The sequence below is a fragment of the Colletotrichum paranaense genome (genome assembly GCF_030867605.1).
Source record: "Colletotrichum paranaense strain IMI 384185 chromosome Unknown Scaffold_7.1, whole genome shotgun sequence".
NCBI classification, from domain to species: Eukaryota; Fungi; Ascomycota; class Sordariomycetes; order Glomerellales; family Glomerellaceae; genus Colletotrichum; species Colletotrichum paranaense.
Window position 1 is genome coordinate 2,152,141 of NW_026848965.1, and position 24,810 is coordinate 2,176,950.

General features: G+C 52.2%; 10 protein-coding genes across 10 annotated transcripts; 4 read left to right on the top strand and 6 right to left on the bottom strand.

Moving 5' to 3' along the window:
• Positions 1-420: 420 nt before the first annotated feature.
• Positions 421-759, bottom strand: CPAR01_09569 (uncharacterized protein; the record flags this gene model as incomplete). Its single annotated transcript, XM_060493834.1, has 1 exon — positions 421-759. The coding sequence occupies one exon, from the start codon at positions 757-759 to the stop codon at positions 421-423; it is 339 nt and encodes a 112-aa protein (XP_060347964.1).
• Positions 760-1,535: 776 nt separating this feature from the next.
• On the top strand, positions 1,536-3,119 carry CPAR01_09570 (uncharacterized protein; the record flags this gene model as incomplete). Its single annotated transcript, XM_060493835.1, has 1 exon — positions 1,536-3,119. One exon carries the CDS (start codon positions 1,536-1,538, stop codon positions 3,117-3,119), a length of 1,584 nt encoding a protein of 527 aa, XP_060347965.1.
• Positions 3,120-3,425: 306 nt separating this feature from the next.
• Positions 3,426-7,180, bottom strand: CPAR01_09571 (glycosylhydrolase family 18-9; the record flags this gene model as incomplete). The annotated part of the gene is made up of 6 exons (XM_060493836.1): positions 3,426-3,596; positions 3,654-4,235; positions 4,292-6,236; positions 6,295-6,701; positions 6,790-6,949; positions 7,032-7,180. The coding sequence occupies 6 exons, from the start codon at positions 7,178-7,180 to the stop codon at positions 3,426-3,428; spliced, it is 3,414 nt and encodes a 1,137-aa protein (XP_060347966.1).
• A 1,091-nt stretch (positions 7,181-8,271) lies between these two features.
• CPAR01_09572 (uncharacterized protein) lies at positions 8,272-9,851 on the top strand (the record flags this gene model as incomplete). The annotated part of the gene is made up of 4 exons (XM_060493837.1): positions 8,272-8,722; positions 8,799-8,957; positions 9,000-9,169; positions 9,243-9,851. The coding sequence occupies 4 exons, from the start codon at positions 8,272-8,274 to the stop codon at positions 9,849-9,851; spliced, it is 1,389 nt and encodes a 462-aa protein (XP_060347967.1).
• A 996-nt stretch (positions 9,852-10,847) lies between these two features.
• CPAR01_09573 (LysM domain-containing protein) lies at positions 10,848-12,075 on the top strand (the record flags this gene model as incomplete). Its single annotated transcript, XM_060493838.1, has 2 exons — positions 10,848-11,048; positions 11,167-12,075. 2 exons carry the CDS (start codon positions 10,848-10,850, stop codon positions 12,073-12,075), a joined length of 1,110 nt encoding a protein of 369 aa, XP_060347968.1.
• Positions 12,076-12,552: 477 nt separating this feature from the next.
• CPAR01_09574 (arabinogalactan endo-1,4-beta-galactosidase) lies at positions 12,553-13,672 on the bottom strand (the record flags this gene model as incomplete). The annotated part of the gene is made up of 2 exons (XM_060493839.1): positions 12,553-13,556; positions 13,627-13,672. 2 exons carry the CDS (start codon positions 13,670-13,672, stop codon positions 12,553-12,555), a joined length of 1,050 nt encoding a protein of 349 aa, XP_060347969.1.
• Positions 13,673-14,846: 1,174 nt separating this feature from the next.
• On the bottom strand, positions 14,847-19,785 carry CPAR01_09575 (uncharacterized protein; the record flags this gene model as incomplete). The annotated part of the gene is made up of 4 exons (XM_060493840.1): positions 14,847-16,970; positions 17,038-17,871; positions 17,909-19,438; positions 19,492-19,785. The coding sequence occupies 4 exons, from the start codon at positions 19,783-19,785 to the stop codon at positions 14,847-14,849; spliced, it is 4,782 nt and encodes a 1,593-aa protein (XP_060347970.1).
• A 673-nt stretch (positions 19,786-20,458) lies between these two features.
• On the bottom strand, positions 20,459-21,667 carry CPAR01_09576 (uncharacterized protein; the record flags this gene model as incomplete). Its single annotated transcript, XM_060493841.1, has 3 exons — positions 20,459-20,656; positions 20,710-20,862; positions 20,927-21,667. The coding sequence occupies 3 exons, from the start codon at positions 21,665-21,667 to the stop codon at positions 20,459-20,461; spliced, it is 1,092 nt and encodes a 363-aa protein (XP_060347971.1).
• Positions 21,668-23,138: 1,471 nt separating this feature from the next.
• On the top strand, positions 23,139-23,451 carry CPAR01_09577 (uncharacterized protein; the record flags this gene model as incomplete). The annotated part of the gene is made up of 3 exons (XM_060493842.1): positions 23,139-23,237; positions 23,295-23,342; positions 23,395-23,451. 3 exons carry the CDS (start codon positions 23,139-23,141, stop codon positions 23,449-23,451), a joined length of 204 nt encoding a protein of 67 aa, XP_060347972.1.
• Positions 23,452-23,976: 525 nt separating this feature from the next.
• CPAR01_09578 (uncharacterized protein) lies at positions 23,977-24,237 on the bottom strand (the record flags this gene model as incomplete). Its single annotated transcript, XM_060493843.1, has 2 exons — positions 23,977-24,048; positions 24,103-24,237. The coding sequence occupies 2 exons, from the start codon at positions 24,235-24,237 to the stop codon at positions 23,977-23,979; spliced, it is 207 nt and encodes a 68-aa protein (XP_060347973.1).
• Positions 24,238-24,810: the final 573 nt, after the last annotated feature.

A 24,810-nucleotide genomic window follows, 5' to 3' on the forward strand; every position in this document is an offset into this window, starting at 1 on the left:
GAGACAGTCGAGAGAATCCTGAAGGCTATAGATAGACTCGAAGGGTGTCGATGGGATTTCGCAGGCTCTGCTGAGACTTCTGAGTCAAGGAAAAAAAGATTCTGCAAGGGATTTCTAAAAGAGTGAGGTTTCTATCGTTCTGAAATGCTGGAAATCATAGCGACTCTCCGTACTTACTTTGAAGCTATCGTTCACGACATGGATTGACCTTGGCCATGGGTATCGTGAATGAAGAGCACAGAGAACGACAACCTGAAATTTGGGAATAGCGTCACCATGGACAGACGTCGAGCAAATGAACTTATGAAGTCGATTGTATAGAAGGGAGTACAGTCAATTATATAGAAGTAAGTAAGAAACAATATGATGTGATTTGAGTGATCTACCAACTGCGGCTCTATATGTCTTGATATCTCTCGACTATTCCACCTCTCCTTCAAATCCGAATCCAAATCTACATAACAAAGGGTCAGCAGCCGGCACCATCACACTTCTACATCCGATCTCATCATCACTCAACGACTTGAGCAACCCATGCCCAAGCCTCGGAGTCTTAAATCCACTTGCAACCTCTCCCCCTCTCACCCCACGACCTCCTCTCACAATCCCATCCAGTCCAGGTCCTCTAGCCGCATCAACACCATGAGATAACCTCGTCCCCTTAAACCCTCTATTCCTCCTCACAGCCAAAGCGCCAGCAAAGCCCGCAAGCACCGCCAAACATATCAAAACACCATACACGCCCACCAGAATCTTCATTCTGAACCGGAACCGTATCGCGGGCCGTGACCGTGTACACGGGTATAGATAGTTCTTCCTCGGATCGGACCCCCGTCCTCTGAATGCCCCGTCTGCTCATTTGTCTGGGCAGATGCTTGTTGCGGAAGTGGTGGACGAGGGCAAATGCGCGGCCAGCTGAGAGATGTCAGCTGAGTACTGAGCATTAAATGGGTATAACGTACATTATGCAACAAAATGTGAGCCGCTACCAGCACCTGCCGAGGCAAAAGTAAGTAGTGCCAATGATCAACGCCCCGATTGGGAACAGGCTACTTGTATTATTGGCAGGAAAGAGCCTGGTGCTCATCTTCAAAATATTATGTCGATTTTCCCGAAGAGATAAATTTCATTTAACTTGAGGTGGATATAATTCTAAGTGAATATCTTTTCATCGAAGAAAGCGAATTCTTTGTGAGTCATCTGTACAAGACTATAGTTTTGATAAAATAATATAGTACTTACTTGGCGCTTGATCAATTTGCTTTTTGGAGCTTGCTATGACACAAAGATGCTAACTGCTTCCCATCGAGATGGACATAATTCGATATAAAGATATTTCGAGATAGGGTACTTAGTTGCCAAGCGTGGGGATACGACCCGCTTCTACATTAGGCAGTAAGCCGAAGTGGGATGCGACTGCGACTGCAACTCTCTCTTCCCAAGGTACCTTAAGCTGCCCAAGTCAAGCTATTAAAAGGCAACCCTCCGGCCAATTTTGTTCCTTTTGGCTTCCTTACGTCAATTTTACAAACATCATGTCTATTCCAGATAACTACTATGTAATCGTGGAACCATACTTGGGACACGGAAACAAGACAGGAGACAAACAATACTTGGCACATATCCTGGAATCCTGGAGCGCCGACATCGACCCCGACAACGATATCGGTTGGGCCCTACACTGGGCTATCTTTCAAGCAGACGATGCCGCTGCCCAGATGATGATAGATGCTGGCGTGGACCCCAATACGCGAGACAAACAGGATCCCGGCTTCACACCACTCCTGGCCGCCTCGCAGCATGGCAGACTCGAGATGGCTCGTCTATTCTGGGAACGAGTCGGCCCTGACGGGCGCTTCATTCCAAAAAAGAGAGGCCAACCTGGACCCGACTGTTTACAAATCGCTGCCAGGAACAACCACGCAGATCTTACTGCCTACTTCCTCGGCGCCTGGGACGGTTGGGACGACCAAGAGATGCGGAGGGCGCTGCTTGACGCGGCATCAGCCTGGTGTGATGATACAGTGCCACTTCTTCTGGCTCATCCCGGCGCCACATACGGCCCCGAGGTTATCCAAGATGCTCTGGCAAGGGCGGTCGGCAAGAGGATGATTCTCCCCGAACGCGAAACAAAACCAGCACCAACCACTGCAGATGCTACACGTCAGCAAAAACTGGTCGGTCGCCTCATCGACGCAGGCGGAGATCCAGACGGTGAAGACCCCCGTTTCCATCAACCACTTATCCACGCCACAGTACATTCGCATGAGTGTATCGGCGGCCTCAGCGGCCTCCTGGAGAAGGGAGCGAACCCCAATCGTCCAGACGCTCGCGGGAGGACCGCTCTTCACTACGTGTTCAGTCCACTCAGTCGTCAGCTCCCCGACGCTACTGCTCTTGAGTTTCTTCTTAGGCACGGCGCGCTTCCTGATCTCAAAGACGAAGCTGGGGAGACACCGCTCCACGCCGCCGCGAAGACGGGAAGTTTCCCGCAGCTGGAAATCTGTCTTTCGCACTGCCGCGCGCCGAAGTCGGAGAGCATACAACTACGGAACGCTCACGGCGAATCGTTATTGCACTACGCCGCGTCAGGGGGGCAGAGAACCACGGTGGAATTCTTATTGAACTCCGGCCTGGACGCCAACGTAGCCAGCAGCAACGGATGGACGCCTCTCCTGTGCGCCCTATCTCCGACAGCGGGGAAGACCGCGCATGATATGTGCTTTACGACCGACTTTCTACTCCAGAATGGCGCCAGCGCTGGCGTCGTGACGGACGAGGGATGGACCGTTCTTCATGCCTTGGCATCTTGGCCAGCAGTGCAAGATCCAGATCTCAGGGCAGAGGTAGCGAACCTCGCAAAAAGACTCATCGAGAGCGGCTCCCCCGTTGACGTCAAGTCGAGGGTCATTCGGAGCCCTTATACCACTTCTAACACTCTGCACGATGTCTGGGGTTTCCGCATGCGAGACTTTGTTCAGAGGGCTGTTCCATCGGCACAGGACCTGGGCCAAGCAGATAGCACTACGCCGCTGGCATGGGCCAGGAGATGCAAGTCGATGGATGTTGTAAACGTCTTGTCGGCGCACTTAGCCTCGGCTGGCGGTGAGAGTGCTTGATGTTAGCTACTTGGTAGGCATCCGTCTGCCTAAGAACCTCTTGGAAAGAAATCAAGGCTGGTATAGTCGAGGTACAGCTCCCAGATGCAAATATAAGCGTTGTGAAATATACTACAATAAATTATCTCTTGCCTGTCATTACCTTATTTGTTAAGGAAGAAGGAAATGCTTTCCTTTCCTCAACAGATGGCTTACCTCGCTCAGTAGAATGCATAAGTACTATAGCGAATTAGGGTCCTGAGCCTCTTGAAGCTTTCATCTTCTCCTCGCCATGTCTTCGAAGCCAACTCTCATGGTTCTCGGCCCTCACGCAAAGGGGTCTCGAGGGGTGAAGTCGTATTGACTTCCGTCAATCAAGAAGTTGACGGTTTGCGTGATGACGCCCCATGCCGGGTGAGCCATTCCGCCGCGCAGTAGCATCCCCGCGTTGTTGGGATCAAGATCTTGATTCCCCCCGTTGTTGACCGTGGCACCACCCTATCATCACGTCAGCTTTTCACCATCGAAACCCGGCATTCGGATACAGGAACTCACCGTCAGGATCAAGTTCAACCCCCGCGTGGCGAGGTACCCATCATCAAACAACATCCTGCTCCAACGCTGGAATCTCTCGAAGAAAGTCTGGTCGGCCGGCAACTGGTCACTCGGCAGGTCCGTCTCGGCTCCGACGTACCAGAGCTCCTCGTCGGGACACCCGAACCCGTCCCGCGTCGACGCCGTGTTCTCCACGCGCCACGCCTGCCCGGGCTGCGCGTCCGTGTCGTACCCGTGGAACACCTGCACCGACTGGATCCCGACGCGCGTGCGCCCGTCCACGTGCGCGATCCAGTTGGTCCTCTCGTTGACGTGGAAGTGGAACACGACGAAGCGCTCCTCGTTGCCCTCCGAGTTATCCCGGAACCTGTTCAGCTCGGAGCCCGTCGGAACGCCGGGCGTGTCGCCGATCCAGTAGGCCAGCTCGAGCATCGGACCGCCCTGGGCGTTGACGTGCTGCCAGCGCGCGTAGTGCAGGCTGAGCTCGTTGTTTAGGATGCCCTCGAGGATCGTGGACATATCCGGCCGGCCGGCGCCGATGTTTTGGAGCCAGGTTATATGGCGGGACGCAAGCGTCGAGAGCTGTAGATATTAGCAGGGAATCGAGGAGGGAAATCAGATTAGGAAGCTTCACTTACGTTCTTGGAATTCCTTGACAGATCACTCTCCTCCCGCTTGGTCACCGTAAGGAGCTGACAGAACGTGGTCTCCGTCCTTGCCGCCCGCCTCAACCCGGGCCCGGCATCAATGGGATTCATAAAGACATATCGCATCAGGGCGTTCGGGTCCATCCCCTCGTGATTCGCGTAGTACGTCCTGATGTTACCAGACTGCAGCTCCGTATCGTACGCCCCGGCAAATATCTCATCGTACACCAGGCTCAGGGGCTCCAGCATCGACTGGGACGCCGTGAGCAGCAGAGCGCCGAATAGGACCATCCTCGTGAACCGATCCTCTTCGCAGTCCGTGGCCCTGCCGTGAAGAGACCGGTACTCAGCGGCCTCGCGCTTGAGGTCGCGCTTGAGGTCGCGCTTGGTGAAAGTGTTGCCGAACATGCTGCCCTCGGACGGGTTCAGGATGGTCGCCGGGCACGTCGGGTTCTCCATGTACCCCTCGAGAAGAAGCTGGAACTCCTTATTCTGCTTCCCTCCAAAGGGGTCGTCGTCGCCGCGCGGGACGATGGGCTTGGGCGGCTCGCAGCAGTACGCCCTCGCGCCGCCAAAGCAGCCGTTCTCGGCGTTCATGCCGCCCACCTCGGTCGCCAGCTTGATCTGGCCGGCCGGGCAGCTGTCCTCGCAGATGAAGTCCTGGCTGAATCGCGGCGGGCTGCCCTTCTTCACCCAGTCGCACTTTGAAAAGTCTGACGGTTTGGGCTCCTGGCAGCAGTAGTGCTTCGTACCCGATATGCACGGCTGCTCGCCTCCCGCGGCGAGCCTGGACGAGAAGATCTTGTTCGGGTAGTCGGACGGGCAGTCCTGGTTGCACGTCGGCGCCTCGCCCACCCACTTGCACATCCCGTAGGACGCGGTGGCCGCCACGTTGGTGCAGCACGCGGCCTGGTGGGAGAAGTTGCAGCCGACGCGCAGCGAGCCGACCTTGACCTCGCCGTCCTCGCACCCGGGCTTGCAGACACCGCTGTTCCTGTGCCCGCGCCACTCGCAGGTGGGCATCGGCTGGTCGGCGGGGCAGCAGAGCTTGTCGACGCCGCCGTCGAGGCAGTTTTCACCGTTGAGCATGATCTCCTTGTGGCCGTTGCGCTGCACCGTCTTGAAGCCGGCCGGGCAGTCCTGGTAGCAGCCCGACCACCGGCACAGCTCCGCGACCTTGGGCGGCTCGGTGGAGGGCAAGGCCGGCACGAACTTGGGCGGGTCCATGACCTTGCGGCCGACGGCGGACGTCAGGGCCTTGATGTTGGTTCCGTCCTTGTCGTCCTGGCTCATGGCCCAGACCATGACGCCAGGGATGCACTGCCCGCGGATGATGTTGGACTTGAGCCTCCACGTCGCCAGGTCGTCGAAAGTCGTCCACTGGTCGCCCCACGTCACGGACTTGACGGCGGCCTCGCGGTGCAGCGTGGGCGTGAGGCTATTCTTGCTTACGATGTCGGCGATCTCGGGGTGCAGCAGCACGCCTGTCGTGCCGGAGCACTCGCCTGCGTTGCCTCCGGAGCTAACAACGCATCCGGGGGTGTTACATCCGGCGTTCTGGAGCGTGAAACTTCGGCTGTAGAAGGACATGCCGAAGGTGACCTTTTCCGGCTTGATGTCGTTCCGCCACAGCAGGTCGAGCGCGTCTTGGATCTCAGTCATGTTGGTATGTGAGTTGGCGTAAGGGCCGGTCCACTTGTTGTCGATATCCCAGGATCCGTGGATATCGTAGCTCATGATATTGAACCAGTCGACATGCTTCTCAAGGTTCTTGATATCGAAGTGCTGTAGGTACCAGAAACTCGACGGCAGAGTAAGGGACACAGACTTCTTTTGGTCACCGCTGTGCATCCTGTCGGCCAGGGACTTCATGAAGGTGACAAAGTTCTTGAAGTCTGCTCCCTTTCCAAAGCGGTCATCGGCAACTGGATACTCCCTGTCACACACCCAGAGGTCAGCATTATATCCTGGAGTGTTGCGGCTTGGCGACTTACCAGTCAATGTCAATACCATCAAACCCATACTTGTTCATCAACTTGATGAGAGAGTCAATGAACTTCTTGGTCCCATCGGTCGAGCCAGCCATGTCACTGAAGGTGGACTGCGTTGGGCCGGGGTCATTGAAAGCCCACCCGCCGACGGCGATCCAGATCTTGATATCCGGCTGGATCAGTTTGATGGCGCTTATTCTTTGCATGAAATCCGCCGTCTGCGAGTCGCCAGCCTTGATCTCAAAGGTACTAGGGTCGATCGTCGCGAAAGAGAAGATGATGTCGGTGTAATATCCGAATGGGATTTCCTCTGGCAGCATACCGTAGCAAGGACGGTTGGTCGTAGACCAGGCCTCGTAGTAGCCGATCACACGGGTGATAGGCGTATCGTTGACGGCGCATGATGGCCGCTAGATACAGCAAAATTGACAATGATCAGCCCGTTGTTCGAAGACAGAACTCATTCAATGTCTATGAGTTTAAAAGGTGTGAACCCACCTTGACAGTCTCATCACCACAGAAGTCCTTTGTAGTACCGCAGAAGCCAAACTTGCTGCAGCAGACGTTGAGAGGGCATGTTTCGGCCTTGCTCCATTTCGGGTCATCCCATCCTGGGTTGCAGTCTGCCTTGAAGTCGCATGTACTGACACAATCCGTACTAGACAGCGCCAATTACATCAGTTACTGCGTTGACAAAGCGTCTGCAAGCTTTCTACCAGCAGCAAAGGGCTCCCACTTACCCGCAATAATCAGGGCCCGTACCACAGACTCCGTATTTGGAACAGCATCCAATGGGACACAGCTGTGTGGCGCTACATTCAGGGGCTTGCTGAAGAGACAGCTGCAAGAACGAGACAAAAGAAAAGAGAATGAGCAGAAATTTGGCCATAATGAAGGAGCCAAGCTAGAAGCAATGACAGAAGTGTCAGTAAAGAATAATCTACTAGACCAAAGTATGGCGGGTTGAGTTGCGCATCGATCAGACTTTAGATATCTATCGAAACAAGCTCTTTGATGCCATAGTCGATCCCTCACCTCGTCGCATGTCAAATCTCATAGGCGAAACTCGGGGTTGAGAGCCAAGAGTCATTAAACCGCAGGCCCGAAGCAATCTGACATCTAGTCCCTGGCCCCTGACCCCCGCGTCTTGCTGCCTCTGCCTCTTGGGGGCAGAAACGCAGGTTCAAATTGCCTCGATGGAAGATCATGTACGCATGGGGAGTGGGCTCCGAGAGTCCCTTGCTGTCGACTCCGCCGACATGTCTCTCTCGGATACCCAAAGCGGCCCTAGGGCTGACAACGTTGCAGTCTACAAGGTGTTTTGGTTCCGAAGGACCATCAACCCGGTCTCGCATTCACCATTCGATCAGGAATAAGACCGATAATTGCGGAGACGAAAATGGTAATTAGAAATATGCATAAGCACAAAGTAACGGGTCCCCGATCACCGATCCCTGTCCACATCCACTTCCGATGCGGCCCTGGCCGTCCCACGGGACGATCCTGCACGCGATTCCTTGCATTCTCGCTGAATCGCCAAGCAGGCACCATCGTCTCTCTATCATGAGAGCTCAATTTTCAACACTCACCTGCCGCTTTCAGGCACAAAATTGCCTCTTGTCTTACCATGCGGACTTCAGGAGTCCAATTTGCCAAGGGCGGTTCGCCAAGGGACTGATGGTCCAGCCTTCTCGGCACTTACAACTTCTTGGACTTTGGATAGAAGCCTGACCCGGCTTGTGAGGCAAGAGATGACAGAATTAGTCAATGCAAAATTATACTACATGAGTGGGGAAAGGGAGCAGTTGATATCATCTGCAGTCATATCGTCAGCGGCATGGTTAGAAACTTGCGATCTGAATTGAAGACTTGACCTTGGTCTTGTCGTAATCCAGCTCAGAGCCGTTCGGCCTTCTCGTCCTTTTCTCATCCACTCCAGTCTTCACCTACAGTCACTCGTTACAGCACCATCGAGACGTCATGTCTTTTTCAAACTCACGTCGCCTCGCGAGCGCCATCTTCGCCCTATGCCTGAGCTCTGTTGCTGTTGAGTCCAGAGGTGTCCCCCAGTCCCTCGCGCAAAGACAGACTGCCACTGGCTTCCAGCTCGCCGCTCAAGGCACCCTCTCTGGCTTTGGTCTCACTTCCGCCTGCGAAGCGGTACTCTACCAGACGATCAACTGCGATGTCTACGTCCGCAACCTCGGCGAGAAGGTATACCACGGGACGCCCGGAGATAAGGCCTTCACGGACACGGTCTGCTCTGCCACTTGTTCGACTGCCTTATCCACAGCTCGTCGGCGCATCGCGGGCTCTTGCGCCTCCACGCCCGAGCTGTTCCAGGGATATCCGGTGCTGTCTCTCATCGACTCCGTCACCTCTGGATGGAACGAGACTTGCTTAAAGGATACCGACGGTGCATACTGCAATGGTGAGCGATAGGGCAAAACAGCCTCTGAGAACTTCCAATACGCTACCAGACTTTATGTTGACACAATATGACGCAGCTAAGATCGAGGCATTTGATGACGTCGAGGACCTCGCTGATATGCCCAAGGATCAGCTTTGCTCCTTCTGTTACGGAGAAAAGCTCCGGCTCATGCAGCGGTCGCCCTATTCCGCCTACGATAGCTTGCACGCCGAGAGGCTGCTTTACATCAACGAAAGTAAGTGCCCAAGCCCGACTTACGACTGAAATTCTCTGCCAGCATCTGACCAAGACCCTGTTACAGACTGTGGAGGGGCTACTACACCTACAGAGCCCCAACCACCCGTCATAAGCCCCAATGGTACTGTGCCAGATAGCTGCGTTACGGGAGTCAAATACACTGTTCAAAACGGCGACACTTGCAACAGCATTGCAAAGGCAAAATCCATCGTAAGTGCAACATGGCGAGACGGAATAGTGATGATGAGCGACAGCATGATGCTAACGAGTCTTTCGACTTCAGTCTGCGGCAAGTCTGTACTACATCAACCCAAGTCTCCTAGACTGCGACGCTCCTCAGGCCGGCTTGGAGCTCTGTCTCCCCCTGACTTGCGAAACCACGTACGAGGTCAAGGAGAAAGACGACTGCGTCGCCATCGGGGTGGACCAGGCGACCACATGGCAGAACATCATCAAGTGGAACGGCGGCCTGAACGACCGGTGCTCCAACATCTGGTCCTCCAAGACCTCGCCTCCGTACTGGGGCAACATAATCTGTGTCAGCGCGCCCGGCGGACTTCCCGACGGTGGCCCTGGTTCCGGTAACGGAACCGACACGGGCAACGGAGGCATCGGGGGTCCCGGTGGTTCCGGCGATGGCTACGCTGACACCAGGGTTGACCCGCCTACCACTGGCACAGTCGCTCAGGGTACCACAGATCTGTGTGGTCAATATGTCCAGGCCCAGGAGGGTGCGACTTGCTCGACAATCATTGCCGGCAATGCTGTGACTATAAACCTGTTTCTGAAAGCTAACCCCTCCTTGCGCAATGCCGAAAGCTGCTCGCAGTACTTGCGCGTTGGGCTTTGGTACTGTCTTCACCCAGTCAGAGACTTTGACCAGACTGCCTGAACTGGATCACATAAGGCGGATTAGGGCAGCTTTCTTCTGGCCTTTGGTGCTACTATACTTTCTACTACTTGGCAGGAAAGAGGTGGTTCTCCCGCATAACACCGTTTCTGTTTACATTTTACGTCAATCGTTAGCTTCATATTCATAGATCTGTGTAATCAATATGTCTTGGCCTTGAATCTGTTAGAATCTGCTTTCCGTGATCTTGAATCTGGTATGAGATATTCAAAGACCTTGATTCGAGCCCACTTGGTGCGTGTGAAATGTACCCTATTCGGTAGTCTTATTGCTCGTTTCTGGCCCGTATCAGTTGATACATTGAGAGTCTCTTAGTTACGTCTGATTTTCCTTCATTCCAGAGACTCCAAGATTCACCAGGTTCGATGGGTCCCTCGGTTACGTGCATGAATCCCTGTCTCTTGGCAGAGGAAGCCTAATGCGACCGTAAGCCCCCCTCACATGGCCACCAAAATAGTCTGTCTTGGCAATGCAACGTATTGAACAAAATATCTTTTCAGCCTGAACTCGCCTCGGGACGACCCTCGGCCGCCCTGAGTCGCCACCAATATATGCATGTAGGCAAGAATCCTATAGATCAACTGTCTAGAAGTTGTGGCTCCTAATACAACGCTTACTGGCTAGATACAGAAATCTCACGCCGTTGCGGAGATGAAGTCAGCATTGTGCCTTGGCCGGAGAGGAGTCGGAAATTGCAGTCTTGGTCGGATTCGTTTAGTTCTATGCGGTACGAGCCTCACAGGATTGACCGCAATCATGTCACGTTCGCTGAATCGAGTCTTGCATGGGTGTCCAGACTTTGGGAACTTTTGGATGAAAAAAATGAACCGAATCAGTTTCCTATTATGATGTTGTATATTTATATGTAGTATCACGGTCTATCTTACATCCATTGAGCTTCCCCTTGTCATCAGCCGGACGATCAAGTAGACTTGACCGAGCAAACTCTTACCAGACAGCAAACTTCCTGTTTCCAAGATGAAGTTCATGCTCCAGTCAAGTCTTGTTGCGCAGCTCCTGTGCCTCGGCGCTGTCGCTCAGTGGGCCGAGCCACCACCCTCGACCGCGGACCCGGGCACCATCACGGACTGCACCTGGTGGTTTGTCGCTGGCGCATCTGATACCTGCGAGCGAGTGACTGCCACGTACGGCATCACTCAAGCTCAGCTTGTTGCATACGTAAGTCTACTCCCTAAAATATAGCATAATGTATCGAGATAGAATTATGTCGATCAAGCCAAGTTGAACTTCTGGAAATCAATGCTATTTGACGATTGCTAACACTCATCCTCACCAGAACCCTATCTTGTCTGCCTCCTGTACCTTCATCACTGGCAACTCGTACTGCATCGAGCAAAATTGGGGAGCGGCGCCCGCGCCCCCTTCCACTACCGCTCCCGGTGTTCCTACGACGTTGACAACCACCACCAGAGCTTCCACCACCACAACGACTCCCGGGAATGGCGTGACCACTCCTACACCGATCCAGCCTGGCATGGTGTCCAACTGCAACAAGTTCTACTTTGTCGCGTCTGGGGTCACCTGCAGCAAGGTCCTCAGCGACGCGAACATCAGTCTCGCCGACTTTGCCAAGTGGAACCCCAACGTCGGCGCCGAATGTACGGGCATGTGGGCCGAAGTCAACGTCTGCGTCGGCGTCATCGGCGGAACCACGCCCACGACGCCGCCGACAACCACCAGTAAACCCGTGACTACCACCACCACCACCCCGGGCAACGGCATTCAGACGCCGCAGCCGACGCAGCCGGGCATGGTGACCAACTGCAACAAGTTCCACTGGATTGCTCAGGGCGTCACCTGCAGCCAGGTCCTCAGCTACAACGGCATCAGCCTCGCCGACTTCGCCAAGTGGAACACGGGCGTGGGCGCCGACTGCAGCGGCATGTGGGCCGAGGTGAACGTGTGCGTCGGCGTCATTGGGGGCGCCACCACACCGCCGACTACCACGACGAAGCCTCCAGTCACCACCACGGCCCCCGGCAACGGCGTGACTACGCCCCAGCCTACGCAGCCGGGAATGGTGACCAACTGCAAGAAGTTCCACTATGTGTCCGAGGGCAACACGTGCGACCAGATCATCAGCTACAACGGCATCACTCTCGCCAACTTCGTCAAGTGGAACACGGGCGTGGGCGCGACCTGTCAAAACATGTGGGCCAAGACCTACGTCTGCGTTGGTGTTTAAGCAGCGAACTGCGCTACCTAGGCCTTCCGGGTCGTAATTTCTATTCTATGTACATACTTTCTGGGCGGATTAGAGAAGTTATTTCTCACAGGCGTGTCAAGGAGAGGGGAAACTATATAATTCATCTTTCTATACAATGAAGCATCACATGATTCTGAAGATAAGATTCAATGATTTGACTTTTTTTGGAGCAAACAGGGTCTCGATCTGCTCCGTGTCGTTAATGAAATTTCACGGGACATTCTTTGTCGTGCCGGGAGAAATCATCTTACAAGCTCCATCATTGCGTGAGATTTGATGCTCGCTGAATTCCTCCAGTAAACCACCTGAGATAGAGTGCATTCAACAGTGCGATCAAGTCTAATTTATGTACTGAAGCAGTTGATCTCTACCGGATGAACAGGATTACCTCGGAGAAATATGTACATGAATACGCGATATTTCTCTATCGAAAAGGAATAACACTGGAAGACCATCTCAAATGGTGCCAAAAACAGCAAGACTATCGTAAGCCTTTCCAGTACCATCAAACATGACGTTGCTCTCGCAAGAGGAACCCAGGACGGCGTTGGAAATCCACGCAGCCTCCCAGTAATTTAGACCGGTTGCAGAGGGAATCTTCTTGAGGGTATCCGCAACCATGGTGATGTACTCAGTCTGGCCTGCCGTGCTCAGCGGGATGCTAAGCTGGTCCGAGGGGAACGTGTAATCGGGCGACGTGCACTTGGTCGGCCAGTTCGTCTCGACGACCTGAACCTCCTTGCTGTACTGCGTCGCGAGGCCACTGAGAGCTGTCTCGAGGGCAGAGAATGTCGCCTTCGAGCTCCAGAAGGGGTAGAAGGACACCGCGATGACGTCCCAGTCGGCGGTGGTGAACTTGCCAGTCTTGACGAGCATGTCGTAGTACCAATCCTGTAGGTCGGCGTCGTAGCCGTGGGCAAGGTGCGTGACAATCTTCGTAGTCGAACCCAGGGCAGAGGCGCGAATGGCGGCCGAGCCAGCGTGCAGCAGGCGAGCAAGGTTCTCGGGCAGATCGTACTTTCCCGTGGGCCAGAGGATACCTCCGTCAATCTCGTTGCCGATGGTGATCATCTCGGGGTAGAGCCCGGCGGCGGCGAACGCCGCGCACACCTCGGCGGTGTAGTTGGTGACCTGGGCCTCGAGGGCGTCAATGGCCGTGGGCCAGCCGGTCGGGATGTCCTGGAGACCCGGGTTCGTGAAGCCGTCGCTGTAGTGCAGGTTGAGGCCGAACATGAGCCCCGATGCGTTGGCCCTCTTGGCGAGCTCGAGGTTGTACGAGATGCCGTAGTCGCCTTCGACGGTCCAGACTCGCTGGCGGACCATGTTCACGCCGGCGTCGACGAGGATCTCCTCCAGGGGTTTCGCGACGCCTTGGGCGTTCTTGTAGGTGACGCCCTTGTCACGCTCTTCCACGATGGTGGATGACCAGTCGATTCCATGGTACTTGAGGTTCGCCGCGGCTGCGGGAACGGATTGTTGGTTAGGGGTCGTATTCGTAGATGCAAGGGGGGGTTCAACAGAGCAACCTACCAGCTGAGCCAGCAGCCAATGCCGTGAGGAAGAGAGCTTTCATCATGGTTTCGATTTGGTCACGACCGACAAGTTACAGATGCATCGAAGATTGGCGGCTGGGCCGATCGTTTTGTTTTCGAGCCAGCGACTATTCCACAGCGGCATGCCGTCCCCTTTCGATCCTGCTCCGACATGTAATTGCTTGGTTCATTTCAACAGCGCCTCGGCATGGCTAGCCTAGTTGCGGATCAACGATTTTGACAGGGAGCAGCAGCGTTGTTGGCGGCAGCTGTCAATGTGTCATCTGATGGTCCAGCCCGATGAAAGGGGCTGAACTGGGGGCAACCCGAAGGGGTCCCGGACGCGAGCGCACATCGGCACGGCAGATGCGGCGCTTGTCAAATTTCAGGGACGGTTCATTTATTGGGTTGACGCAATTCGTACGATTGGAGTCCGTGTTGGTGGGGTCTGTTTAACGTTAATGGGCTTAGATCTCTGCTAGACGCACAGCCGTTTGTTTGAAGTAAGCCAGGGCCGCTGCTTATCTTTGAGATGCTGTGGATATCGAACTTCGGGTGAACGATTAACAACAACCATGGGACTGATGGTTGATGCATAAAGCCTACTTGAATCATCGAAAACCTTGATCTAGAGGCCGAGTTTCCCTCACTGAAATTTGTTGTTATTCTCCTGAGTTGGTTGGAATAGTGAACAGTCCAAGTGCTTGTGTTCCCAGCGTCTATTTGAAACAACGCTCCCCTCAGTTCCCTGCAGGCCTCATTTGCGTCCTCAGCTATCGATATGACAGAAAAGCTCTTTGCAACAGAGCAAGTTCTGAAATTGCGTAGATGAATTGAAGAGCTGAGACTCTCGATAAGATACAATGTCAGCATCAGAAACCTACACCTGTTGCGGCAACGTAGGAGCTTCTTTCTCAACCGTGCACATCCACGGCAATCTGCTGCCCACGATGTGGATGTGGTCGTCGTCGTCATCCGCTTTGCTCAAACTCAAATCAGCAGCTATGGCCCCCTGGGCAGCGAAAGCACATTGGAATTGATTGCGTTAATTCTGAATCTCTCTCAAGCCACTTGTAGCCATACTCTATGCTGGCACGTCGACAAAGCCTTCAAACGGGATGATGCGCAGCTGTTCGATAGCGCAATTGACCGCGGTACATTGTAGTTGACGACTAAGTCATAATGACCAGGGAACTACACATGATGCACATATTCTCGTTAGGTGGTGCTCTTGCTTTCGTCCTCCGGCTCATTCAACGCAGCCACACCACTCTTTATCTCGTCCATTGGGATCTCGAATTCTCTTGCCAAACTCTCCTTCCACTCCTCAACCGAAATCACCTGCCCACCATCCATGGCATACCGAGCTCGTAGAACGTTGGCATCACCATCAACTGGTTCCACGCCCAATGGCACAGGAACAGTCTTCGCTTCCGGACCAACACAAACATCCTCCCCCTGTCGTGGTCTCCGAAGCCATTGATGCTTTTCACTGCAAACCGTAATCACGTCGGATTCAGGGTCCCGTAATCGCGCCAGGCATTCTCTGCAAAAGTCCTTATCCAAGCAGTAGACGCATTGGTAAAACTCCTGTTCAAAATCGCCTCTCTTCTCGCACTTTTTGCCCTCCGAAGTATAACCATCGCAGAACCACTGTGTCTCAACTTCAACCGTAGGTGTGTGCTGCTTCAGCAAGTCCGAGATGCGCGACTGGAGTAGGCGATGTGCAACATTAGTTGGAGAACCAGTATTGTCTGGAATCGTTGGCTTGTCTTGATGACTTGTGTCACCTTCGGAGGCGAGGTTCGATTGACTTGCGAGGGCAAGTGAGTCAATGTGTGCTTTGGCGGCCTGGATGCGCTCTAGTTGTGACGCACTATCTGGCACTTGAGTTCTCACGAGCTGGGTAGTTCCCTTCGCCAGTACCGTAAGAACTTCGAGAACCTTTTCTTTGTCTGTAACTTCATCCTTGATATCCTCGGCTGTAAAGTTCAGACCGCCCGTCACAAGATCTGGCTGGCCCCGCAAGGAATGGGCGATGAACACGCCCTTGAAGTCTTCTTGTTGATAGCTCTTCAACACTTGCTGGAGGAGGAAGAAGCCATAGTTATCATTATCGGGCATCTCGTCAGAAAGTATCTGAAGAGCCTGTACTACCCGAGGCCTGAGCACCGATCTGGCCTTATCCTTCTCTCCACGTAACGCATGGAGTGCGGCTAGGAGTGCCGTTAAAGAGTCGTCGAAATTATTTGATTCCTCTTGGACGAGTTTGGCCAATGCTTCGAGGTTTTCTTCGTCTTTCCCCTTTCCTTGGTTCGAGAAATAATGGTTCGCAAGAGCCGAGGTGGCGTCAGACCTCGCAACGTAGGCGTTGCGGCCACCCACGTTGGCGAGTTGGTCTCGACTCTCAGTCCAAAGACGTAGGGCTTCGCTCACGGGCTCTTTTTCATCCAGTGTGATTCCGAACTTATACGCGGCGAGGCCAAGGTCGAAGAGGAGCACTCCTCGGGCTTCTTCTTCCTCGTATTGCGCATCTAAATTAGAAGACTCGGCATGGCGTTCTTCTTGCGTGGTGGACTTCTGCGTGGCGGCGTACATCGTGTCGACCATCTTCTTTAGAAGCTCTGGATCGCTTTTCGTGGTTTTGAACATGCTTGAAGCGAGAACGTCGTGTTCAAAGTCCCTCGCTATCTTCTTCAGGATTTCAATCATCCTACTTTCACCGCCTTCTGCAGCAATCATGGTCTTCAGCAATTGTGCAGCCTCGGTTACATCTGGGGACATGAGTTTTGCCTTCAGAAGTCCCAGTTGTCCGGCGATTGCCTGTTCAGTGTCATCGCTTTGAGACGCCACCAAGTAGTGCTTTGCCGCAGTGGCCATCTTCTGCGTCTCATAGTTGTACCTGCCCAGCAATAAGTGCAAGCCGACGATCTCCTTTGCATCTGGCTTTGGCGTAGTTTTCTCCGATTCGGCTTCCTTCAGAGCAAGCTCGACTTGTTCGATGGCCTGCTCCAACTGCTCCCGATTATAGTACGTCATGCCTAGGCCTTGGTAACACCGCCAGCTTGGGTTCTCAAGTTGAGCGGCTTTCTGATAGAGCGACAGAGCTTGATCGGGATTGTTCCCCACCCAAGAGGATGCCTCAGCGAGTCTTTCATACCAAAGTGAATCAAGGTCTGCGTCTGACAGTCCGAGGATGTCTTGGCACCATTTGCTGGCAACGTCCCAGTCGATCTCGTCGCTAGAGCCAGCGGATGAAGATGGAGATGATGAGCCCTCTTGGTTCGCGTCATTTCCATCGGGGTTTGGGGCATCTGGAAGCTTCTCAATCTTGTCCTTGTCCTGTTCAATGCTCCTGTCAGTATCCCATGCTCAAAGGCTTCATGCCACATTTCCCAGGCAGACTTACCGCGGCCATGAACTCCTTCAGCCACCGGCAAGCGCTTGGTACATTCCAGCTCCTTTCTCTCAGGAACCCTCGTACTACCATATGAACGAACTCTTTGAGATATCCTCTTGTGGGGTATCGTGCACGCTCCATCTTGGCACGCCATGGCTTATCGAGCTTCCGAACGACTGTTGGATCGGTTAACCACTTCTGAACGTCTGTCATCTCGTCTGCCCACCAATAAACCTCTCCGAGAGATGCTCGATGCCGTTTGAAGACCGCGTCGTCTTTGAAAAGGTTATACAGATTACTTCCAATCTCGGCCCTTTCGTTTGTTGTCAATTCTCCCTTGCCCTCGTCTTCGAGTAGTCGAAGTTGGCCCAGGTGGTAGGGAAGCCAACAGACGAGGTACTCTCCAATGGTTTTCGTCTCCTCCTGGGGATTGCCTTTCAGGTAGTTGAATGCCCGAGTCACAATTGTCTGGTTGGCCTCAAACTCGTCCACTGAAATAATACGCTGACTGCTGTTGTGCAGAGCGTTTGAGTTGTTGAAATCAAATTTGAACTTGTCCCGGATCGCCATATCTGCAAGATCCCAGAGAAAGTGCCCACAAAGCTCTTGATCGACATTGTTGATAGTGATGGTCATGCTGATCGTAGGGCGGTCTTTGGAGTTGGCCGAGCGGTTCGAAAGTTCTCTCTGCTTCTGCAAATACTCTACAACACCGTCTTGAGGGAAGACACTACCATCTTCGATCATCAAGACAGCGGAGTACTTATTTTTGATAACGTACTCGAGAGACGTGAGAGATTCTATGCCTGAAAATAGCCTCTTTATTACACCTGATGTCAGTTTCTGCATACTGGCCAAGAGCATACCTTAGGGTGCTTACCATGGCGGACTCAAGTTGTTCCAAGGTAAGATAGTAGTGGCTGTACAAGGCCCATTTAAGCATTTCGTTTAGCTCGATGATTTCATCAGCTGTCAATGACCGCTGGAGATCGTTGATCGCCGCCTCGAAACTGCCCATTGACTGATCAAGCATACGGTCTAACTCTTCAACAGTAGCCATACGTGTGCTCAGGAGACGTATGACTCCGTCTAGCTGAGGCTGGAATGTCGAGTATCTTCCGTTCACATTCTGTGGAAGCTTCTCAAGAATCTTGTCTCTAGCCTTTTGCTGTTGCGAATTGGTCCCGGCGTTTGGAAGCACACCCTGCTTGTTCAAAGACTCAATGATGACGAGCCGCATATCCTGCTCGTTCTCCTTCTCCATTTGAATTTTCAACGCATCGTCGAAGTTTGGTTGGTACGCAGTCTTCAGCTTGGCGTCTGTGCCGCTCACCAAGATGCGCACTCGCCGAGCCGGCTTCTCTTTCGACCGAGAACCGAAGACAAACTCAAGGAGCATCTTCAACTGATCTTGATGAAGATTCTCAATTCCATCGAACACCAGGTAGTATGTAGCTCCTGATCCAGGTGCTCCAATTTTGAGGTCTGACCACAGCTTCTCCAAGTTCTCGGTGCTTGATGAGCGACGGAATGCGGCAGGCCCAGCGTCACACGCCTTGTTCAAGGCTTTTCGTACCGTGGCATCGATGCGAGCAATTTGGAAAGCCATGTACTTTAACGCTGTCTGTACGGGGTTTTTGTCATTTTCGGACTTCTTCGTGCTGACTGGGAAGAAGTAGTGGGCAACATAGATGCGGCCCTTTTGCTCTTCGAGGCGTTTGGTGATGAGAGCAGTGACAGATGTCTTTCCGGATGATTCAGGACCGGACACAACCAATACATCTTTATCGTTTGATGCTGTCCATGAGTTGTACGCTTCATGAGTCCAGATCCACGAACCTGTGCCGTTGAAACATTTGTCCGAGATTGTGGTAACTGTCTGCGTGGTGTTGGTGTCGAGCCGGACAGTCGACGGCACGCCAAGATTATCACGAATCTTGGTCAGTGTCTTCGTGCGGTCAGCGTCGTCTGTCAGAGATTGAACGCCCTTGTGGGTCTCTTGCGCAGCTCTTTGCGTTTCTACAACCACCGCAAGCGTGACAGTTCCTTCAACATCGCGCTGTCCCTGCAGAGCCCCTTTGAATGCTGCCATGGCACCAGCTAGGTCTGTATCGCTGTCGAAAATGGACTTGACCCGTTGGAAGACTCGGTCACGTCTGCGGCCCTGGCGATGCTTGACGACATGAGCGCAAACCTCAACAAAGCGTATGAGAACCAGATTGATCTGGTTGATTAGCAAGCGATCGACGCTGTCCATGGACTGATAGATCTGGAACTGAGACAGCGCCGACGACACTTCGCTAAAGACTTGATCGACGGCATCGTTATACCCTTTGATAGCCTGAGGGATGTCGAACACGAATGAGAGCGCACTGGCTGTGATATTGCTTGCCACAGCCGGGATTGGGATCTGGCTGCATCAGCGGTCAAGTCGGGCAAAATTGAAACTCAAATCAGACTCACAAATGAAGAGGCCTGCGAAGCAGCTCCCACGAGCATTTTGAGATACTTGAGAGAACTTAGGCCGACACTCTTAGCTGTTTCCCAGCTGTCTTCCGGACTCGGGCTCGTATTGACTTTGCCGCTGTTCTCAATCTGCTTCTGCACGTCTTCGAAGCTCTTCAGCTCGCCCTTGTTAAGCGACTCGCCGCATATTTCCCGGAAATGCTCGGCTGCGGCTGCCCAGATCTCATCCATGGACCTGTCTCCATTGACGATTTTCTTGCCCGACGAATCTGATGCTTCTTGTTCCCTCATCGTGGCGCGACTCTTTGAAGACAATACTTGAGAAGGAGATAAGGAAGCAGCGATGAATGAAGAAACTTGCCCCGCCAGATAGCTTTACTCTGGCGGTGTCTCCGAAAGCACTGGTGCTTACACGACTGTTGATGCTGGCGTGAATACCTCTAAAAAGAGTCAAGAAGACAAAATCTCCGTGCCAATTCTGATGACTATAGTACTTCAGTACTTATGTAAACAATAATTATTGCGGTCGGGCAGATGTTATGAGCGCGTGGGCGGAGAACTCAGCAACAATTCTCGCTAGCGATCCTGCAGCCTGATCCGACGTTACAGGCAGCACCAAATGCCTCATCTTCGCAGCTAATGGTGGGGTGATTACTTTACCATACAAGGGTTTTCAGTTGAGTACGAGCTACCACATCGAATTGCGGCTGAACCGCCATGGGTACAAAGCTACCGAATAGCCGCTGTATGCGTCGAATCATTTCCTTCTGCACTAACGAATGTCTGATTACTGTGTCACATGAGTTGTTGGAAAAAGGTCCTGAGCTACTCAATGGGTTGATCTGATGTCAGCTTACTTGCCCACTGCGTTCTAGCTTGGTCACTCGAGGAGGAATTTGAAGCCGCTCTTATGTAATAATTGTCGACACATTCGAGACTGAAATTCAAGGCTGAAGACAACACCTCAGACCAACGATTCTGCTGTTGAGTTCCTATCGCTTTCAACCTCTTTGTCCCTCTTCTTCAAGATGCAGAAATAGAAGATAGCCATCGTGCCCAATGTCAACAAAACCGCGGCGAGTACGTAAATCCAAAATAGACTTGACAGTATTCCACCTTTTCCTTCTTTGGGAAGGTCGAAGAAGTCCATAGAGAAAAATGCCTGACAGAGATCAACCCAACATTCATGTTCATATGGGACAACGAATCACGCACCGTTGCGAAAGAAGCAGGTAGGAAGATCATCCCTAGCACCGCGATTGATTTCATGATGCTGCCGTCCCGTCGGGTCATTTTGGCAACATCTAGGTTGACTCGCGATATCTCTTGGTTCGTCTTTGCATCGCTACGACCAATTTGGCTGATTTCCTACGCGAAAGAGATTAGCGAATAGTCCGTCGCTGTGACGAACTACAGACTGTGATCAACTTACAAGCTGAGTTGCCAAGCTGAACCCATCCATTATGTGTGAACATTCTCTGATGTATTCATCATACTCATCAACTAGCTCTTGCAGCCTGTCTCTGATTCGCTCTCCTGTGAAAAATAACTGTAGTCTTTGCTCTTCTCTGTATGTGCTGTTGAAAGGACCACGAGGTGCAAACTCGACACGGTTGAGATCTTCGACGTGAGAAATCATTTTGAGTAGCTGTCTTCTCCAATTGCTGAGGCCAACTCTGAGACGACTTATTTGCTGCCAGAGCTTGGCGGTCGGAAGACTTTCTTCGTCTGGAAAAGTACAAGGTGGAACGAGAACCTTATCCTCAGTGAGGGTGGTTGAACCAGACGAAGTTGACATGCCCTGCTGAAGGTGATGGGCACTGAATGGACTGGACATGGCTTTCTCGTCATCATTGAGTGTTTCCATCTCATTACGGACGCTCGCTGAAGTTTTCACAGTGGGCTTCATGAAGGCAATGCGATCGATCCGTCGTCCTAATTGCTCGAGCTTTTCTCGGACGAGCTCGATTTGTCTGTCTCGTTCGACATCTGCAAATATGGTCGGTAACATCATTGGATGAAATACCGGGGTATCTGAGTTTTTCAGTCGACTAGTGATAATATCGGCCAAGGTCATGCGATCGTCGTACATGTCTGGCTTCTTGAGATCACATCCGAACAAGACAGCATTCGTAGTCAAAGTGCTGGGCATAAAAGTCACGGATAAAGCCATGTCTCCTGGCCACGATGCTGTCGTCCTGCAGAGGTATACTATCTTTGGTGAGTTACCTAATACCGGCTATCTCATCGTTCAGATGGGCACGTACCGAGCGATTTCTGCTTGGAATCATTCAAGTTCCATTCAAAATTCATCTGAGAAAACATGCAGCTCGTGTTACGATTGATCGTCCTCACGATACCACTGTGCACGAGGAAGCGTCGCTGAACTTTTGAAAAGATTTGGTATGACCAGGGTAGTGTCGAAAGAGCGGACGGATCATGTTCCCAAGGAAATTCCGCCCGACCCCCTAATATTAGATTCAGTCTGCTAGATTCGGGGAACTGTCGCCCCGACCGATCCTATAAATCGACGATATTAGTTCTATCTGGCTACCTTACCGTAAGGCAGTGAGAATATGATCAGGAAGTTTTACCGTGTCTAACCATTGTTTCCAGTGTGCACACGTCTTCATTGTCCAGGACTCGGCATGGTCAAGAGCCTTCTTGATGTCAGAACGTGAACTATTTGCTCATCAAAAGTCGGCTCATGGAGAATTCATCCCACATTATCTTGTCGTTCGATTGAGATCAGCTGACTTTCTGTCGGTTCAAAGTCAAGCACCTCAAGATCTTCCTCGAATATTCTCGGATCACGGCATAGCCATGACATGGCGACTGGTAAGTTGGGTCGGACGAAGCTTCAAGTATTGAATCAAACTTAAGCGAGCTTTCGGGTAGTTCATGAGAAATAGATTGATGGTTGAGATCACGAGAGACATCAAGTAGAAGGTGCATGTGAGGTAATTAGGTCACAGAGATCAGTTTTAACCTCGAACCCTGAGATGAGCAATAAGATTCCCCGGACTACATCCCATCAGGCCAAGTCTGAGTACCTACCTCGGGAAGAGCTAAGCTCACCATCAGCATGATCTGGTTTCAATAATCCGGCAAATTTTCCAAAGGTTTACCCCGCTCGAAAGGCGCCTCGTGTTGAGCATTGTCGGGATGCTCCGGTTGGCGAGGAACGGTGTGCGTCGGCAGGCTCGTCCCCATCTCCCGAGAAGTGCGGGCCGTCCTGGTTTGGATTTGGGAAAATGGCTGCCACCGTTGTGCAGCTTTTTCTTGATACCAAATCAGCCAAGCAGAACGCCCAACGTGGTAGAATGGAACATCATGCCTACATTCGGGGCTGTGCGTGGGTCTGCATATGCACTGAGTGCATGCATGCAACTTAGGCATCGGTGGGCACATCCTGGCTGGGAGGTTCGCCTTGAACAGTAGCGTGATTATCACCCATGCTTCACTGGCAAAAATATCGTTCGGTAAGTTCTCAGCCTCTTGAGGTTCGCATATGTACTTATTTAATAGTGAGAGGATCACGCGTATTGTCAGTCCACGTAGTTAGGTCTGTTATGTCCAGTCCCAGTGGCTTTTCCACTTTGAGATCAAAACGCCTCATCTGAGGTCAATGTTTTGTAGGCAGTATGTACACTCAAACTTTGCCTATACAGTATGGTAGTCAGAGCCGTTTAAATAAAGCTCTGGCGCAAATTGTTGGAGACGGCAACTTTGCAATCCATGGGGTTGGTTCTCTCAACCTTCGCATGCCTTCCTTTCATGATATACTGACAAACACACAGTATGTTGATAACCAATGGTACTTCCAGACCTCGAGGTTATTGAGTCCCGTGAGTCAACAATGAATCGTTTGAGACGTTCCAAGTAATGACTATGATATAGGCCGAAATCGCAGCGGTGAAAGTCAAGATGAAAGGTCATGCAAGTAGGAGGAGATGAAGGCAGAACAGATGAATTTATGGCCAACGTAGACGATCATCATGGGGCTGGTAACCTACCTCTTCGTTTTTCGGATGCTCAGTACTTTATCTCATCATACACATACATACATGCATCGTCGAGCCTTTAGCACATCATTTCTCTCAGTATGACAGTAAAAGTTGAACTCCATAATGTCTATGTCATCAGTGACGCTGTATTGGTCAGATATCTTAGGTAATCTGCTGGTGCATACAGTCTCCGTTTGAGAGCGATGAGCATAAGACATCCTTATTGTTTGAGAGGAGAGTCATCAAGAGGCGTAAGGTATGTCTTGAAAGAGTTGATACGAGAGTACCTAAAAGCCGATGGTGATATTATTTTCATGAGAAGTCATAATGAATATGTCCAATCTCGACAAAAGCAGACACCTGCTGCGACCACCTAGAATGGAGGGGGGCTTCCCGAGCCTACTTAAAGAACCGATAAGGTCCCTTCCACGCCTAAGATATCGATACAAGGCTCCTGAGCCAAACGCGAGTGACTTTAACAGTTTCGTTTGATCTCTTCGGTCGTAAGATGATACGGCGTGGTGACGCTATAGAAATTATTGCGCATCTGCTCATTATCAGGGCTCGCCCACGGGGAATTGGGGTCAGACCAGGGGAATACCTCTACAGTGTAGTAGTCGTCAAACTTCCGATCGAGAAAGCTCTCCAGTTTGGCTGGATTCACAAAGCGTCCTGGGATTTTTGCTGTAAAGCGAGCTCCTGACCAGGATTGGTAAGATGTCGGCGAAGACCTCATTGCGGATGATGATGAGTATGCTCTCGGACTGGGCATGATATCAGAATCGATTTCAATCGCTCGAGACGGCTAAGGATGATTATTACTTGAGCGTAAGCCCTCTGGGAGAGGTGGAAATGCCGGGTCCAGATACTACTTATAGGATGCAGAATCTGTAGCCTGATGTACCTTTTTGAAACTGGCCGAGAATGTGCGAAGGCGCGCGGGGCGAACCACAACAAAATGCAACTTGATGCATCAGAAGGCAGCCAGGCAACCCGCCAAGCCACCCCCAACCAATGTGCGCATTCACATTCTGCAGGCCATCACTTGCCGCTCAAAGACATGCCAGGGGGTGCAGGGTAAGAGTTGGCACATCGAGTCGATCCCGGCAATGCCTCGACAATGTATCATTAGTGCCAGTGGAAAGAATGCCTCGCCGGACTCCCATGCGCTGATAAAAGTGACCAGACTCCGAAAATTTCGGGGCCTGATACGTGTGTCATGTTATCAGTACCTCCCACCCATTGAGCGGCCATCCAGGACTCGGCAACCTCACTGTCCAGGCCCTTTTGCCTCTTGTTCGTCATTTGC